At 40.8% G+C, this 15819-nt stretch overlaps 1 protein-coding gene across 4 annotated transcripts in view; it reads left to right on the forward strand.

Moving 5' to 3' along the window:
• The window catches only part of SESTD1 (SEC14 and spectrin domain containing 1), an 85133-nt gene that overhangs the window by 14808 nt on the left and 54506 nt on the right, over positions 1 to 15819 (forward strand). For all 4 annotated transcript variants that reach the window (XM_048484092.1, XM_048484091.1, XM_048484094.1 and 1 more), the window contains exon 4: positions 5737 to 5817. In XM_048484092.1, coding sequence (XP_048340049.1) covers positions 5763 to 5817 — 55 coding nt within the window. In that variant the 5' untranslated portion in view covers positions 5737 to 5762. The remainder of the gene's footprint in view (positions 1 to 5736; positions 5818 to 15819) is intronic.

Raw genomic sequence — 15819 nt, forward strand, 5'->3', positions numbered from 1 at the left:
ATAGTAGATGGGGCTACCCAAAGTCCATAACTTTAGACCCCCTGAATCAAACTTCACTAAACCTAGGTGTTATCATCAGGATAGTCTCCTGCTGACACCACCCAGGTTTGGTGAAGGTTGGTTCAGGGAGTCCAAAGTTATGGACTCCCAAAGGGGATGCCCCATCCCCCATTGTTTCCAATGGGAGCTAATAGAAGATGGGGGCTACACCTTTGAAGGTCTATAGACGGGTGGGGCGGGGGGCAGGGCAGGGGAGTCTGCCATCCCTTGCCTCGGAGAGCTGCTTTTATAAGCACTGAGGCTGGCGGAGGGGCTTGGGGAGATGTGGCCTCACCCCGACCCCCCCCATAAAAAATCTATACCTACGTCACTAGTGATTCAGCTGTTCTAACTGAGGTTTATTCTAAGCTATTTGGAGGAAGGCCGAAATATCAAAGTAGTAGCAGCAAATATTCAGGAAGGATATTCTGAGTTGAAACAATTGCCAGGAACGCATTCTTCCATCTATGCATGTTTTCCATCTATCCCCCGTGGGTACCTGCTGCTCGACGGCAGGTGTGAAGTTTTGTGATTGTCGCCATCATTTATTGGTCTACCTTCTGATCCAACTATAGCAGGTTGGCTCAGTTAGTGGTATTCATTTAATTTATTAAATAATTGTTAATTTTTTAATTAGACTGTTTTAATTATAATTGAATTAATTATATTATAATTTTTAGTCTGCTACTCGGCTTTTAATTTACGAGTCTATGCATACCAAGACAGTTTTATTATATTGTTGTTCGATTTGTAAATCGCCCCGAGCCAGTTCTGGGAGGGGCGATTAAGAAATTCGAGAAATAAATATGTATGGTCCCCTGCTGCATACATGTGCCTCTTATACACATTTATGTATCCAAGTCATCTGTCAGGTACATTTGGCCCATCAAAGCCATTCTAGCAACATCTCCTTTCTCTCATGTGATCTTCAGTCTGCAAAACCATCTGTTTGAGAGAGTTTTTCACCTGTTTTTGGAGTATAACAGCGGTTCTCAACCTTCCTAATGCTGCGACCCTTTAATACAGTTCCTCATTTTGGGGTGACCCCCAATCTTAACACTTATCCATTTTACAGATGGAGGACACTGATGCAGAGAGTCTTAGGTGACCCCTGTGAAAGGGTTGTTCGACCCCCAAAGGGGTCCCGACCTCCAGGTTGAGAACCACTGGTGTATAAACAGTAATCATATTTGGTAATTTCCACCAACTGTATACCATGCAATTCAACGCTGTTTTAACCTTTTTTGTTCCTTCTTTGAGCATTCGCATTGATTAGTGTATGAAGGACAACTTTATGAATGAGGAATTATCTGTTTGTCCCATCTTTCCTCCAGAGAGCTCAGGGATGCATATGTAGGCTTCTCTGCTTTATCCTCTCAACAACCCGTTGTGGTAGGTAAGGCTGAGGGAGACTGGGTGGCCCAAATTTTCCCAGAACTGAGTAGTATTTGTTTTCCTCTCACATTCTACCCGCCGTACCACAGTGGCCCACAGTGTAAGCCAGTATGGTATGTGGCTAGAATCCAGTGAATTGTAAAACTGGTTTTTTTTAATGCCTAAGGGACTTTCCACTTTTTGGAACGTGGCAAGCCACATTTGAAATGGAAAGAGTTTTCAAAATTAGTTTTTCATGTAGTATGCCTTGAGGCTGCTTCTGAAAGGGGGAGGAAAAACTACACCAGGCGTGCCTAAAATAGCTTCTTGGAAACAAATACATATCCCACCTTGATTCTCTTATTTCATTCCTTAGTTTTATTTATTTACGTTATTTATAGCCTGCCTCTCTTGTTACGACTCAAGGCAGATTAAACAGAGTGAAGCAATACAGTCAGCAGGATGGGACATCCAATAAACCAGGGGTCCCCAACCTGTTTGAGTCTGTGGGCACCTTTGGAATTCTGACCCAAGGCAGTGGGCTCAGCTGCAAAATGGCAAGCCAACTCTATCTGTGTCTTGCTTTGAAAACCCCACAAGAGGCAGGACCAACTGCAAAAAAATCTAGGATCGAGGTTATATATAACTTTAACAAGTCTTCAACATTTGAGACTGAAGCTCTGTTAAACAGGATGTCTTTTAATCTGCACAGGCCATCAGAAACCCTGCCAGGGAGAAGTTCCAGCTAGCCTTGCCATTATTTAAGTAGCAATGGTGTTGAGAGCCAGCATGGTGTAATAGTTAAAAGCAGTGGACTCTAATCTGATTAACTGGGTTTCATTCCTCCACATGAGCCGTGGATTCTTATCTGGTGAACTGGATTTGTTTCCCTGCTCCTACGCATGAAGCCTGCTGGGTGACCTTTGGCAAGTCACCGTTCCCTCAGAGCTCTCAGTCCCACCTACCTGGCAAAGTGTCTGTTGCAGGGAGAGGAAAGGAAAGAATTTGTAAGCCAATTTGAGACTCCGTACAGGAGAAAAAGGCAAGGTATAAATCCAAACTCTTCTTGTGATGCCATTACCTATTTTCAAAATTCCAGAAATGCTCACAGGCTCAACATGTTTTGAGACTTGTGCTCTAGTACTTGGGGAACATAATCTGTTGAGAAGGATCACTACCACAATGGACAGAATTGGCTACAATGAGAAAAAGTCTTCCTGACTGGATAGACCAGAGTAGCCTGATCTAGGAAGCTAAGCTGGGTCAATCCTGGTTAGTGTTTGGATAGATTTCCGAGGAACTACAGGGTCATGAAGCAGAGGCAAACAAATGGGCAGACCACCTCTGAATATCTCTTGCCTTGAAAACCCCATGACGGGCCACCATAATTCACCTGTGATATACCAATTCACAAAAAAAGAAAGGCTTATGATGTTTGTCTATGTATAAAGCATCATTAACTACCATAAAATGTTTTGTAATCATTCTTTTTCTTCAGCAACATTCTTTGAAGTAGGATTTTTTGTTATATAATTCTACATTCGTTTTTCTTTTCCCCCCTTCACATTTCAAATAGTGCTGTTTTTTTATATGTATTTCCCCAGGTCTTTTTGTTTCTCTTATTCTTAAGAAATAATTGTAGGTCTAACCAAGTCAGTGGATAAAATACTTGGTATTCTGAGATGGGTATTATCCAAAGCTACTGATTTGTACATCAGTATACTATAATTTTTTTAGCACTGTAGTTTCTCTGGTTTTTTTGTGGTTATACAAAGGCATTTAAAAATATTTTTCTTCTGTGTTTAGTGCTTTACGCTCTAAATGAAATCTTCATTTTTTAAAATTTTATTCTTAATCTTTCCAAATAACCATTGCAAAATGAGATATAATACCATAGCTAGAAATAACAAATATGAGAAACAGTTGACAAGGAATACGAAATGCAGAAAAAGGGAACAAGTGATATTTTAAATTATTTTCTGAAAATCAGCTTTAAGAATTATTTTTATTATTATTTATTAGGTTTATAAACCGCCCTCCCCCGAAGGGCTCAAGAAGATATTGAGGAGTCTAAAAGCCTCCCTTCTCTGCCTTTTTGATTTAAGCAAAATATGATTTATCATGTAGAATTGCAGCAGTTCCATACCTAGAAAATCTTCTGAGGTCTCTTCTGCTAGAACAAGTCATTGGCAGCTCAATCCAAAAGGGTGGGGCAAAGAAGACAGTATGGGCTCATACTGGTGTGTTTGCTCTCCTGGCTGGCATAAGTGGTCCTTGTAGGCCAGTGCAACTGGGGACATCCTGGAGGCAGAGCCGACATTAGTCAGTTCTCGCTGGACTTTCACCCCAGGAATACCAGCAGTGGGGAGAATGGACTTACATAACTCAGGCTCATTCTGCACATGCAGAATAATGCACTTTCAAACTGCTTTCAGTGCTCTTTGAAGCTGTGCGGAATAGCAAAATCCACTTGCAAACAGTTGTGAAAGTGGTTTGAAAACGCATTATTTTGCTTGTGCAGAAGGGGCCTCAGTTTTCTTCTATGGAGGGCGGTGGAAGGGAGGGAAATGAAGTGCCTCCTGCCTGGCAGTTTGCACTGGAGCAGCTCCAACCTGGGATTTTTCAGAAATATCGCTAGTGTAGTAATTTTTAAAATACATGAGTTAGGGGAAATAAACCGGGGCAGGCTCGTTTCGGGGGTGGGCCTTGTGCCAAGTCCTCCCACCCCCAAAAAACGGGTTATGCAGCGTCCTGCACCTGTTCTATTTGCCTTGTGCAGAATCGGCCATAGTCATAGTAGCCAATATCTCTTTCAACACTTGGGCTGTAAATTGGCACAGTTTGCTTCACTAATTCTAATTGAGATATTGTACACTGTTAACAAGGATTGCTGGACTTCAGACTAAGATTTCCCATCTTATTTTACTGCCCAGAGTTTGGGCCATGCCATTTGCAAGCATGTTATGTATTTGGTGGTCAAGTCGCAGAGGTGACTCCAATGGGTTACGTTGCCTGCCTCTGCGTAGCAACCCTAGGCTCCTCAGTGGTTTCCTAACCAAGTATTATCCAGACTTATCCTTAGCTTCTGAGATCTAATTAGATTGGGCACCCTTGGCAATCCAAGTTAGGGCAAGTTATGCAGGTTGTATTAAGCTACCAAGGTATCTTGTAACAGTAAAGTGGCGATGATAAAGAGGGAGGTCTTTGGCAAAATATGCTCTTGCATGAGAAGAATCTGGAGATTTGTTGGGTCACAGCCCTGCGTCCAGTGGCGTAGCGCCAAGGGGGTGGGGGAGGTACGTGATGCACCGGGTGCGTGCCGGTGCAGGGACACAGGGCGCACGCTTGCCCCGGGCGCCGTTCCCCCTTACTCCGGCCCTGCCTGTGTCATCTGTGAAGCTGTATAGGAAGCTTGGGGGTGGAGACAGGATGAGTAAAATTTAACAGTATTAAGTTTGAGACACTATTCTTGTAGCCTGTGGTGGCACAATTCAGACATCATGACAAATGATGGTTGCACTAACCATAGTTCAGAACCAAAACTGCGGTTTGAACTTCCAAATGGGCAGCAGGGAAACCATCATTTAGCGTATGTTTTTCTGGTCTTCTCTTTATCCCTTCAGCATGCTAATTCATATTCACCTCTCTTTCCACGGCACAGCATCCTCTGGAGGCAAAGTAGTGGTTGTTACCCCTGTCACCTGGAGTATGAACTTTCTCTACCCTCCCTTGTCATTTTAACGATATCTTAGGGCTATTTTTTTTGTCACTGTTAACAATTGCTCATCCTAATGGCTCTCAATCAGGATTTGAAAGCTGCCTCAGACCCTAGTTTCGGTATAAATGTGCTTTGGGGCAGGCTGAATGCATATAGGAGGAGAGAGGGTCATTCCCTAGCACAGCACTTAACTGGATTACTGTTCTCTGGAGTGGGGAAAAATTGAGAACTACTCATTTGAAGTGGGTGTATTTAATACCGGATAAAAATAAAACAAATTACATTCTGGAGAGCTTGGAGAAGAAGCTGAATATTGAAATATGCAACTGAGTTGAATTGTTCAGTAATTTAAAGAGGACTGTAATTAAATTGTTGTGGGGGGGGGGGAGGAACTGAAAATACTTGGAAATGTTAGGTTAAGGGATTTGTTGACTATTTTAGTAGGCATGCTGTAAGTGTTAGCACAGTGGGTTTTTTATTATTAGTATTACGGAAGCAAGAATAAATCTGTGTTGTTGCAAGCCAAGTCTTGAGCAGCTTTAGTGAAGCATAGTAATTGATTTCCCTTGGCTGACACCCTCTAATGTTAACTTCTTGTGTTTCAGAGCTCTGAAAGATAACTTAAGGTAGGATGGACGCAACCGTAATACTGCCTATTCTGAAGAAAAAGTTGGCCTTCCTTTCAGGTATAGTTTGTGTGTGTTGTTCCTCTGTCTGTTCTCCTGTGTAAGAAGAAATAAATGTTGGCGCTCCTGTCTGATTATCTTGTATGTCTGTTTGACAGAAATAAATTTCAACAATGGCATTTGAGTACCCATCTTCCTGGGCCATACCACATTCATACTGAAGCAAATATTAGTGGCTGCTTGGGAAAATCAGTCAATCTCTCTCTGTCTGTCTGTCTGTCTGTCTGTCTGTCTGTCTGTCTGTCTGTCTGTCTGTCTGTCTGTCTGTCTGTCTGTGGTCGAATCCCCACTGCCGTCTTAGCCAGGTTTCAGAACACAAACTAACCAGGTTTGAGGTCGTTTGTGTTCTGAAACCTGGCTAAGACGGTAGTGGGGATTCGATCGGGGAGGTCGTCCCTCAAACCTGGTTAGTTTGTGTTCTGAAACCTGGCTAAGATGGTAGTGGGGATTCGACCAAAGTGTGTGTCTGTGTGTCTGTCTGTCTGTCTGTCTGTCTGTCTGTCTCTCTGTTAAAATTTGGGTTGGTTGTGTTTTACTTTGTTTAAAAATAAGGGCAGCAGTCTGTTTAACTAGCATGTCAATAATTATAAAAACATCGGAGGTTCCTGATCCTTTCACCCTGGCACTTAACCAAAACAATATCTCTCTCATATATCAAGTTGCTAATCTTTGTGGGTGTCTTGTTTTTGGGGTGCTTTTGTATTGCTGTTACTATTTCTGAATTATATGCAGCAGAGAAAAATGAATTGGTAATTTGAGCAGATTAAAAAAATATAAATTTTCAGTACATTTGCTGAAATGTGCTCTGACTCAGGAAAGCTTGTTCTGGAATAAATTGTGTTAGACTTTAAAGTGTCTGTAGACACGTTTTATTTTGCAGCTACAGACTAGCAGAGCTGCCCAACTGAAATGATCAAACATCTAGTAGGTGGCAGAAATTTAGCGCTTGATTTCATTTCCATTAAAATTGATGGACGTTCCTGGGATACTGACCAGTTATCTGAACCACTCACTGACTGTGGTATGGAGAAGTCATGTAAAATTTTGTTTTTAGTAATTCCTGTTGAACACTCATATAAGAGAACTAGCTTTGAACTAAATGTATCTTTAAACCTGTTATGTAATATGATTCACAGTGGGCATTTTTGTTGTAGTTAATAGGAAAAACCTCTTGACGTTTGTGTTAGCTACAAACTAATCATCAAATACAAATCAGCAGAAAACAATAATTTGAGAGAATAATTCATGGGCCATATATTCTCAATAGTCCTGTGCAAGTTTATGAGAATATTGTACTTTTGCAGTTCCTTGACTGATCATGAGGAGTCTAAAAATTACTAAATATTTTGATTTCAATTTGCTCCTCTTCTAAGAACCTTCTTATGTTTCTTTGTAGAAGTGAACCTTTTCCAGGAAACCTTGTCTGCAAATAACTATAGGCTTGTATTGCTGAAGGCTTTCATGGCTGGAAGGAGGCATACATTGAAAATGCTGGGGAGAAGAATTAGGACTACTGCGAGTAGGGCCACTGCGAGTAGCAGAGTGCTGGACTAGATAGACTCTGGTCAGATCCAGCAGGCTCTTTCTTATGTTCTTAATCAACCGGATACTGTGGGTTTTCTGGCTGTGTGGCCATGGTTTGGTAGTTTTAGCTCCTAACATTTCACACTTGGTTGTATAAACAACCAGTTTTTAGGGGTGGAAAAAGTTGAGAATATAGTTACAGTGAGAAGCACTCTCTGGGGGTAGGAAGAAAGCCGTCACAGTTCTTGGCCCAATCCTTTGATATGAACTTTCTCTCCTATCCTGTAGCTAAAGAAAAGGGAGGACATCATCCCTAAGTCTGTTCTAGTTCCTTGTGAGATAAAAATGTTTATTAAGAGTTCCTTACCTTTTATAATTTCACTTCTAAGCATACTTGTTTGAAAGCAATTTCCATTGTCATCTATGGGTTCCATGTCCAGAAGATGGATTTACAGTCTAACACAGGTCCCAAGCGTGGAGTGCTCTTTATTGAGGGCTGGAGAGAGGCAATCCCAGTACTTCAGTTGTGTCTATTTAAGTAATTTCAGAAATAACATAGATGTTTTTCATTCATATTATCTATATGAGATGGGGATGACAATGTTATAATTTTGCTTAGGCTTTGATCAAGGAGGTAGTATTGGGAGAAGCATACTACAAAAGTTTTGGTTGCTAATAATCAAGATGGAAATTAAGTTAATGTGATTTATATAGTGGAATGGCTTAGACAGGGGACAGAAGAGTTACAGGACTACACCACAGGGTTTGTAAAGCCTTTGTCATGCCATGTACTAATCATGAAAATTAAACCCTTCCCGGTTCCTAGGAGTGGAGCTGGGATTCTCCATTTTGGTGGAAGGGCATAAAATTGGCATCCACCTCTTTAGAGAGTTGGGTAGTTGTAGAACCACCATTACTTTCGATCACCCAGTTTCTAGATCACTTCAGACCACAAGCCAGAAAGCTTGCTGACTGGATACCAGAATCCAGTAGCTCGGCCCTAGAAACTCTTAATTTGTAACATGACACTAAGAGTTCTAATGCAGTTGTCATGGTTACTTCTGGTATAACGCTGAATTTTCTATTGCAAAAAAAATGAACAGAAAGAGAGATCTGCATCATTAGATAATGGTGGTTTTCAGTTGAATACTGGAAGCTAAGATTTTGAGTAACGTTGGCCTTGTTATATTTCTGTGAGCAGCTCTGAACGGTTTTAATGGCTTCTTTCCACCTCTGTTCACTTGGCCATAAGAAGTTATTAACTAATAACGTTTCCCCTTTTCTCAAGGGATGAGATTTGAGCTATAGGTTCAGCTACCTTCTGAAGCAAGACTTGTAAGCCATGTACAGATAATAAAAATATTAAATTTCTTTTTTATTTGAAGAAGAAGAGAAGAGAGTTGGATTTATATCCCCTCTTTCTCTCCTGTAAGGAGACTCAAAAGGGTTTACAACCTCCTTTCCCTTCCCCTCCCCCACACAACAAACACCCTGTGAGGTGGATGGGGCTAAGAGAACTCCAGAGAACTGTGACTAACATATGGTCACCCAGCTGGCATGTGTTGGAGTGCACAAGCTAATCTGGTTCACCAGATAAGCCTCCACAGCTCAAGTGACAGAGTAGGAAACCAAACCCAGTCCTCCAGATTAGAGTGCACCTGCTCTTAACCACTACACCACGCTGGCTCTCTTTGGGGGATATAAGGGGATGGAAGCCCAACTATATACGTTTTGAAAAGGGACTGTCTTGCATATGGTGTGTGCTGGTGATGGGTGAGGAGGTTGGGCCATGAAAATTTTAAAATCAAAATTAGGGTTTTTGGGTTACTAAAGTTTGAGAATCAATAGCCTAGACTAGTGTAGTATTATCTTTGTTCGACTGTCTCCAACCGCCTTTGCTGGGCTTTTGTATTTCCCCAGTTTTTTTTAAAGTCTTGTTCTCTTTTTGACTGGAAAGCTAAGATATATGGATTCTTCTAACACTGGTTATTCCCCAGCTTGATTAATTACCTGAGTTGGTACATCCAGTATTTTTCGCACATTCTTTTTTAAAAGGGGAAATTTAACCACTTGCTCGTCCCTCTGCAAAGCAACAACCATTTGGAGGTTGATTTTGTTTTATTAACCCCTAGCGTTTAACTTGAAAGTTGCAAATAAAAACAAGTGACAGAAGCACCATGGAATGGGTCAAAATCTCTTTGAAGTTGTCTTGTTTACTAACTTTCTTGGTATTTTCTGTGTCTTACTCATTACTTTCTCTTAATTTAGCCAGAGTAGGCCATTTATTATCTACTGGTAACACAAATCACTACTTAAATGTAACCTAATGAGTTTTACAATTAGTTGCAAACACAAGAATTCCCATTCCGTTCTTGTAATTAAGATACGATTGTTTGCTTTGAACTCATGTGATTATAATCTCTAATTCTAATTGGTTTGTCATTGTTGCTCCTAAAATTAGCCTGGTGTAGGAGGTGGTTGAAATTTTAAATAGCATGGGGGAGAGCAAACTTGGAATCTGTTCTATAACTGGTGAAAGAATCTGGCCCACACCACCACGTGGTTACAAGTAATATTCTATATTCCGTCAATTGTTTATTTAGGATTTATACCCTCTTTCCCTCCCCAACAGTGAACCAAAGGGCCTTATAACATCTTTCTGTCCACCTCCATTATATTCTTACAACAATCACCTTATGAGGTAGGCCAGACTTGAGAGAGAATGACTGAGCCAAGATCACCCAGCAAGCTCCCATGGTAAAATGGGGGAATTGAACATGGATATCTTGCATCTCAGTCCAGCACTCCAACCACAGCATCACTCTGGCTGTCTTCAGTCTTGATATTGAGTAGTATTGATGATCGCACTTATATAGATCCAAGTTATGGAAGTTGCTCAGAGTTAAAATTATTTGAAAGATTGAGACTGTAATCTTATTCAGAGTTAATCCAATTGAAATAATTGGTTTTAGACTGGAGTAACTGAGCAAAGGATTGCTGTGGCAACATCTGAACTAGCAATTCTTCATGTGCCTTGTATGTGAACACATGTTCATCTTCTCTACGATCTCATTTTTTCCTTTGCTAGTCTTACTCAAATGCACAGGATTGTTGCATATTGGTGAGGGACTTGGTTACTTTCTTAATGTTTACATATAGTATTTTGATATATATGATTGGATATATGTTGGTATGTGTCTTTCCACGAGACCCACAAGATGTTCGTTGTGCGTGCCGAATATATTACAGAATCGTAGACTTGGAAGAGACCACAAGGGCCATCCAGTCCAACCCCCTCCCATGCAGAAACGTACAATCAGAGCACTCCTGACAGATAGCCCTACCTCTGTTTAAAAACCTTCAAAGTAGGAGACCTCACCATCCTCCAAGGCAGCATATTCCACTGTTGAACAGCTTTTACTGTCAGGAAGTCATTCCTAATGTTTAGGTAGAGTCTGTTTTCTCATAGTTTGAATCCATTATTCCATGTCCTATCTCAAGCAGCAGAAAACAAGCTTGTTTCCTCTTCAACATGACATACATTCAGATATTTGACCACGTCTGTCATGTCACCTCTTAACCTTCTATTCTCCAGACTAAACATACCCAGCTCCCTAAGTCTCTCCTGATTGGACGTGAATTCCAGATCTTTCACCATTTCAACTTCCCTCCTCTGGATTTGCTCCATCTTGTCAATATTCTCCTCAAATTTTGGTACCCAGAACTGGACACAGTATTCTAGGTGAGGTGTCACCAATGCAGAATAGAGTGATGCTATTACTTCCCTTGATCTGGACACTATACTTCTATAGATGCAGCTCAGAATCACATTCGCTTTCTTAATTGCCACCTTGCAAGCAAGCAAGCCATTATTGGCATAATATATCAAAAGAAAAAGAGAAGTATGCAAGACCATAAGCAAAATTAATATCTTAATACATTTTAAAAAATACATCCAACATGCGGCAGCCAGACTCCTTAAGGGGACGTCGTGCCGGGACCGGATTACTCCGGTCCTGTACCATCTCCATTGGCTGCACATTGAGTTCCGGGGAATGTTCAAGGTGCAAGACCAGCACCTTTAAGGCTATAAACGGCCTTGGGCCTGTATACGGTACTTGAGGGACCGCATCTCCCAATATCACCCCGTTAGAACCCTACAATCTTTGGAGGAGTGCCTGTTAGTGGTCCGTGGCCCAAAACACATCCAGCTGGCCTCCACTAGGGCCAGGGCCTTTACGGTCCTGGCCCCCCTTGGGTGGAACAGGTTCCCTAGAGAGACCAGGGCCCTGCGGGACTTAGTGAGTTTCCGCAGGGCCTGCAAAACAGACCTGTTCCACCAGGCATTTGGCCAGCTGGGCTGAGTGTGGTTTCATCGTCCCAGCCTCCAGTGGGCTTAGGGTGTGGGTGGGATTTTATCGCCATCCAAATTGTTATGGATCTTACTCTGGTTTTAGATTATTTCTGTCTGATTTTAATAATAATGATTCTAGGAAATTGACTATTGTTTTATTATGTTGTAAGCCGCCCTGAGCCCTTCTGGGGAGGGCGGCCAATAAGTCGAAAACAAACAAACAAACAAACAAATAAATAAAGCAAGCAAGCAAGCAACAAAAGGGATATATTATTTAGACATTAACTCTAACAATTTTTTTGCTAATGTTTCATTAAACAGCATCAGAACTGTTCAGTAAGAGTGGAATTACATGTAAAGGATCTCTATCCGTTTGTAACAGTGGAATGCTCGTGAAATATTTCGCTCTGGCTTCAGCATATTTAGGACAGATATTGGGAGAAGACCGAGACAAAGAAAGTGTTGAGTCGTTCTCCCTTTTCTCCATACTTTATTAGCATTCTGCCTTCTTCTCCACACCAAAATGACCCTTGTTCTTTTCCTCGTTCTTCCTTTTGTTGTATGTCCCCATGTACATATCAATCGCGGAGTTCAAAACTTAGCATCAAATATTGATTTAATCATGAATTGTTCTTTCAATTTACTCTGAAAGTAATATACCCACATTAGCAATCATTTTTGCATTGAAGGGGCTCACTGCTGCTTGTTGTGCAACAGAGATGTAAATTTTATTCAATAAACTAATTGTTCAAACTTTGAAAAAAGTAATCATTCCGACAGTAACAGGCTCAAAATTTATGTAGCTTGCATATGTGCATTTGCATATTATCTGTTCTGCTACTGATTTTTGTCGAGGAAAATTAACATGCTACCCTGCAGCACAGATGTTTAACACTAAGGCCAGCTTTGAAAAATGCACCTTCTGACCGCACAGACAATTCTTGAATACACAAGTGACCCTTTCTCCCCAAGTCTTGGAAAATATTTTAAAAATTACCATAACATATAAACAAATTCTTAACATTTAACTCTTATATCCCTACTGCGACATAAAGAGCAGGTTTCGGGGCTGCTGTCCCTAGATACTATAATCTTATTTGTCATTGTGAACCAGTTTCAGATAGCTACAGGTCTCTGCATATGGATAAGTGTCTACCTGAGCAACTTTTAGCTTCAAGGAATCTAGCATAATGCGGCATGTAGGGGCTCAAGGGGGGATTGGGCAGCCGAATGCTTGAAGCTAAAACTGAAGCAAAGGAAAAATGACCTCATACAGAAGATGCATATACCGTGTTTCCCCCCAAATAAGACGTACCCCCCAAATAAGTCCTAGCAGATTTTTCACTATTGTTGAAGGATGCTTGAAATATAAGCCCTGCTCCAAAAATAAGCCCTAGTTATAAATTCCCTGGCACAGCCGCCACGCTGCCAGGTTGGGCACAAGTTCCTCAGATGCCCAGGCTACACACAGACTCACTGACTCTGTGCATTAAAAAAAGGCTGTCTATTACCCTGTTTCCCCGAATATAAGACATCCCCAGAAAATAAGACGTAGTAGAGGTTTTGCTGAAGTGCGAAATATAAGGCATCCCCCAAAAGTAAGACGTAGCAAAGTTTTTGTTTGGAAGCATGCCTGACGAACAGAATACAGAAAAATAAGACATCCCCTGAAAATAAGACATAGCGCATCTTTGGGAGCAAAAATCGGGGAAACACGGTAGCAGGCATGGGTCCTGCCTTTGGGCTATCTTTTAAGTTATGGCGAGCATTTTTAAAATTATGATTTTTAACTGTAATGTAGGTTTAGCATGTTATTGCCGCCCTGAATCCTTTTGGGATGGGCAGGATATAAAAATAAAAAATGAATTAATTTTTTTAACAGCATACCCATGAGGCTTTGCTAAATATGCACATTATTTGTCAGATAAGGATGAAATTGTGACAAAGGGAGCTATTGAAAGTTTATATCCCAAAAGTCTAGTTGGTTTCTAAATTACAAGTGGACTTGAATCTATATATTTATATATGGCACGTTACTTTGTAGGTAATCTTTGAATCACCTTAGCAACAAGGAACCTGTAGTGTTTGGCAGGGGATAGGAGGGTTACTTGGGACAAGCAGTTATTTGACCACTATAATGACTCCACTTATAAACTTGAAGGGTGCATGCTACTTGAATACATTATTTAACTTTATGCATTTAAAAAGATTAAAATCACTCCCCCCCCCTTGTTAGCCATGATTTTTATTGTCAATTACTTTAAAAGATGCCTAACCAATAAACAGCGATAGAAGCTAGCCTACTATATTTGGATAATAACTCTTCTTTAATAAACTCTTAAGGAAAATGGGGCACATAAATAGAGGAGTAGAAGAAAACAGTTACCAGCAGGAGGTGTCGTTTTCTTGGCGAATAATTTTTATAGCACCTTTTCCTGGAAGGCATTAAACTTATGGGTGTTGGGCAGTCATTTTCTTTTCCAACAGTGAAACATTTCACCTGTTCTAAGCACTTAACTGGAAATAAAGCTTTTAATTGATGCTTTTAAATCCTGATGCTTTCCAAAGGCGCATATATTCTTGAATTCATGATGTTCCCAATCTAGAATTTATGGTCTAAAGTATCTTTTAAAATTTATCTTTTAAAATCTGTTTTGTTCTCTTGTTATACATCGAGTCTTGAAGATCTGTGTGTGTGTGTGTGGAGGGGGGGCTTTTGAATGAATCTTTTTTTCTCCTTCCCCAAAAGAAACCATGAGAGAGTGGGGGTTTCCCCCCCTGATTTTTCCCTGAGAGACCAAACAAATGATATTTTCTTTTTTTAAAGTGTCATGTTTGCAAATGGTAGAGGAAGGAAAGTGCCTTAAATCTGCTCCATTGATTCAAGTTAAGGGATGGCTGTGACCTTAGGTTTTCCAGCTGTGCTGAGTTATTTCCTCTTCCTCCACCTGCTTCCTTTTTATCCATTTACTTTTGGCTCAAATCCTGTTCTCTGGGAGAAAAGGAGGTAAAGGCAACTCTTTGCAGAATTCTGACGGCCAAAACACAGAGCGAAAATCTGAGTACTGGTTTTTTTTCCCTTGAAAAGTGGATTAATAGTGCTTGAGAGACTTTTATTTCATTTTATCTGTCACGAGCTGAAGGGAAAAAACCAAACAGAAGAGGGAACAAAGATGCTGGAATCAGAGTGCCTTTGCCACAAGTAAAACTGAAACTCAGCAGCATAAATGGGGAAGATCACTTCGGATTGTAGGTTCCTTTTGGTTTTAGGTTGTAGCTAAAACCGATATGGAAGAATTCTAGAAAACCAGGTGGTTGCATCTTTTATGTTCCGTGAAACCAGTTTGGTCTTTCTATTGACAGAGCCCATCTGTTGAACAAACTGGAATTCCATCCCAGCAATTCAGCAGCATTCAAAACGTAGCCAGCTGTGATACAGCTAAAATGCTGCTATTGAATATTGCCAGATGCTGCAGTGGTGATTGGGGGAATACAGTATAAATAAAAGACAAAGGTAATCCCTTGTGTAAACACTAGTCATAACTGACCCATGAAGTGATGTTACGTCACAATGTTTATTAGACATACCGTGTTTCCCCGAATATAAGACAGTGTCTTATTCTAATTTTTGCTCCCAAAGATGCGCTATGTCTTATTTTCAGGGGATGTCTTATTTTTCTGTGCTCTGTTCGTTGGGCATGCTTCCAAACAAAAACTTTGCTATGTCTTACTTTCGGGGGATGCCTTATATTTCGCGCTTCAGCAAAATCTCTACTATGTCTTATTTTCTGGGGATGTCTTATATTCGGGGAAACAGGGTAGTATGTTTACCGGGAGGTTTGCCATTGCCTTTCCCAGTCATTTACACTTTACCCCCAGCAAGCCGGATATTCGTTTTACCAATCTCAAAAGGGTGGAAGGCTGATTCAACCGTGAAACAGCTACCTCAAACTGACTTCTGTAGGAATCAAACTCAGGTCATGAGGAGATCTTTGACTGCAGTATTGCAGCTTCTCACATTGCACCATGGGGTTCCTCACAGTAAACGTAACAGGGTCTGAGATGGTGCACACCAAAGGATGGGCCGGTCAAATTCAAATCAGTTTAAGCCTTAGTAGTTTGAT

This window comes from Sphaerodactylus townsendi, linkage group LG02 (assembly GCF_021028975.2).
Source record: "Sphaerodactylus townsendi isolate TG3544 linkage group LG02, MPM_Stown_v2.3, whole genome shotgun sequence".
In the NCBI taxonomy this organism is placed as follows: domain Eukaryota; kingdom Metazoa; phylum Chordata; class Lepidosauria; order Squamata; family Sphaerodactylidae; genus Sphaerodactylus; species Sphaerodactylus townsendi.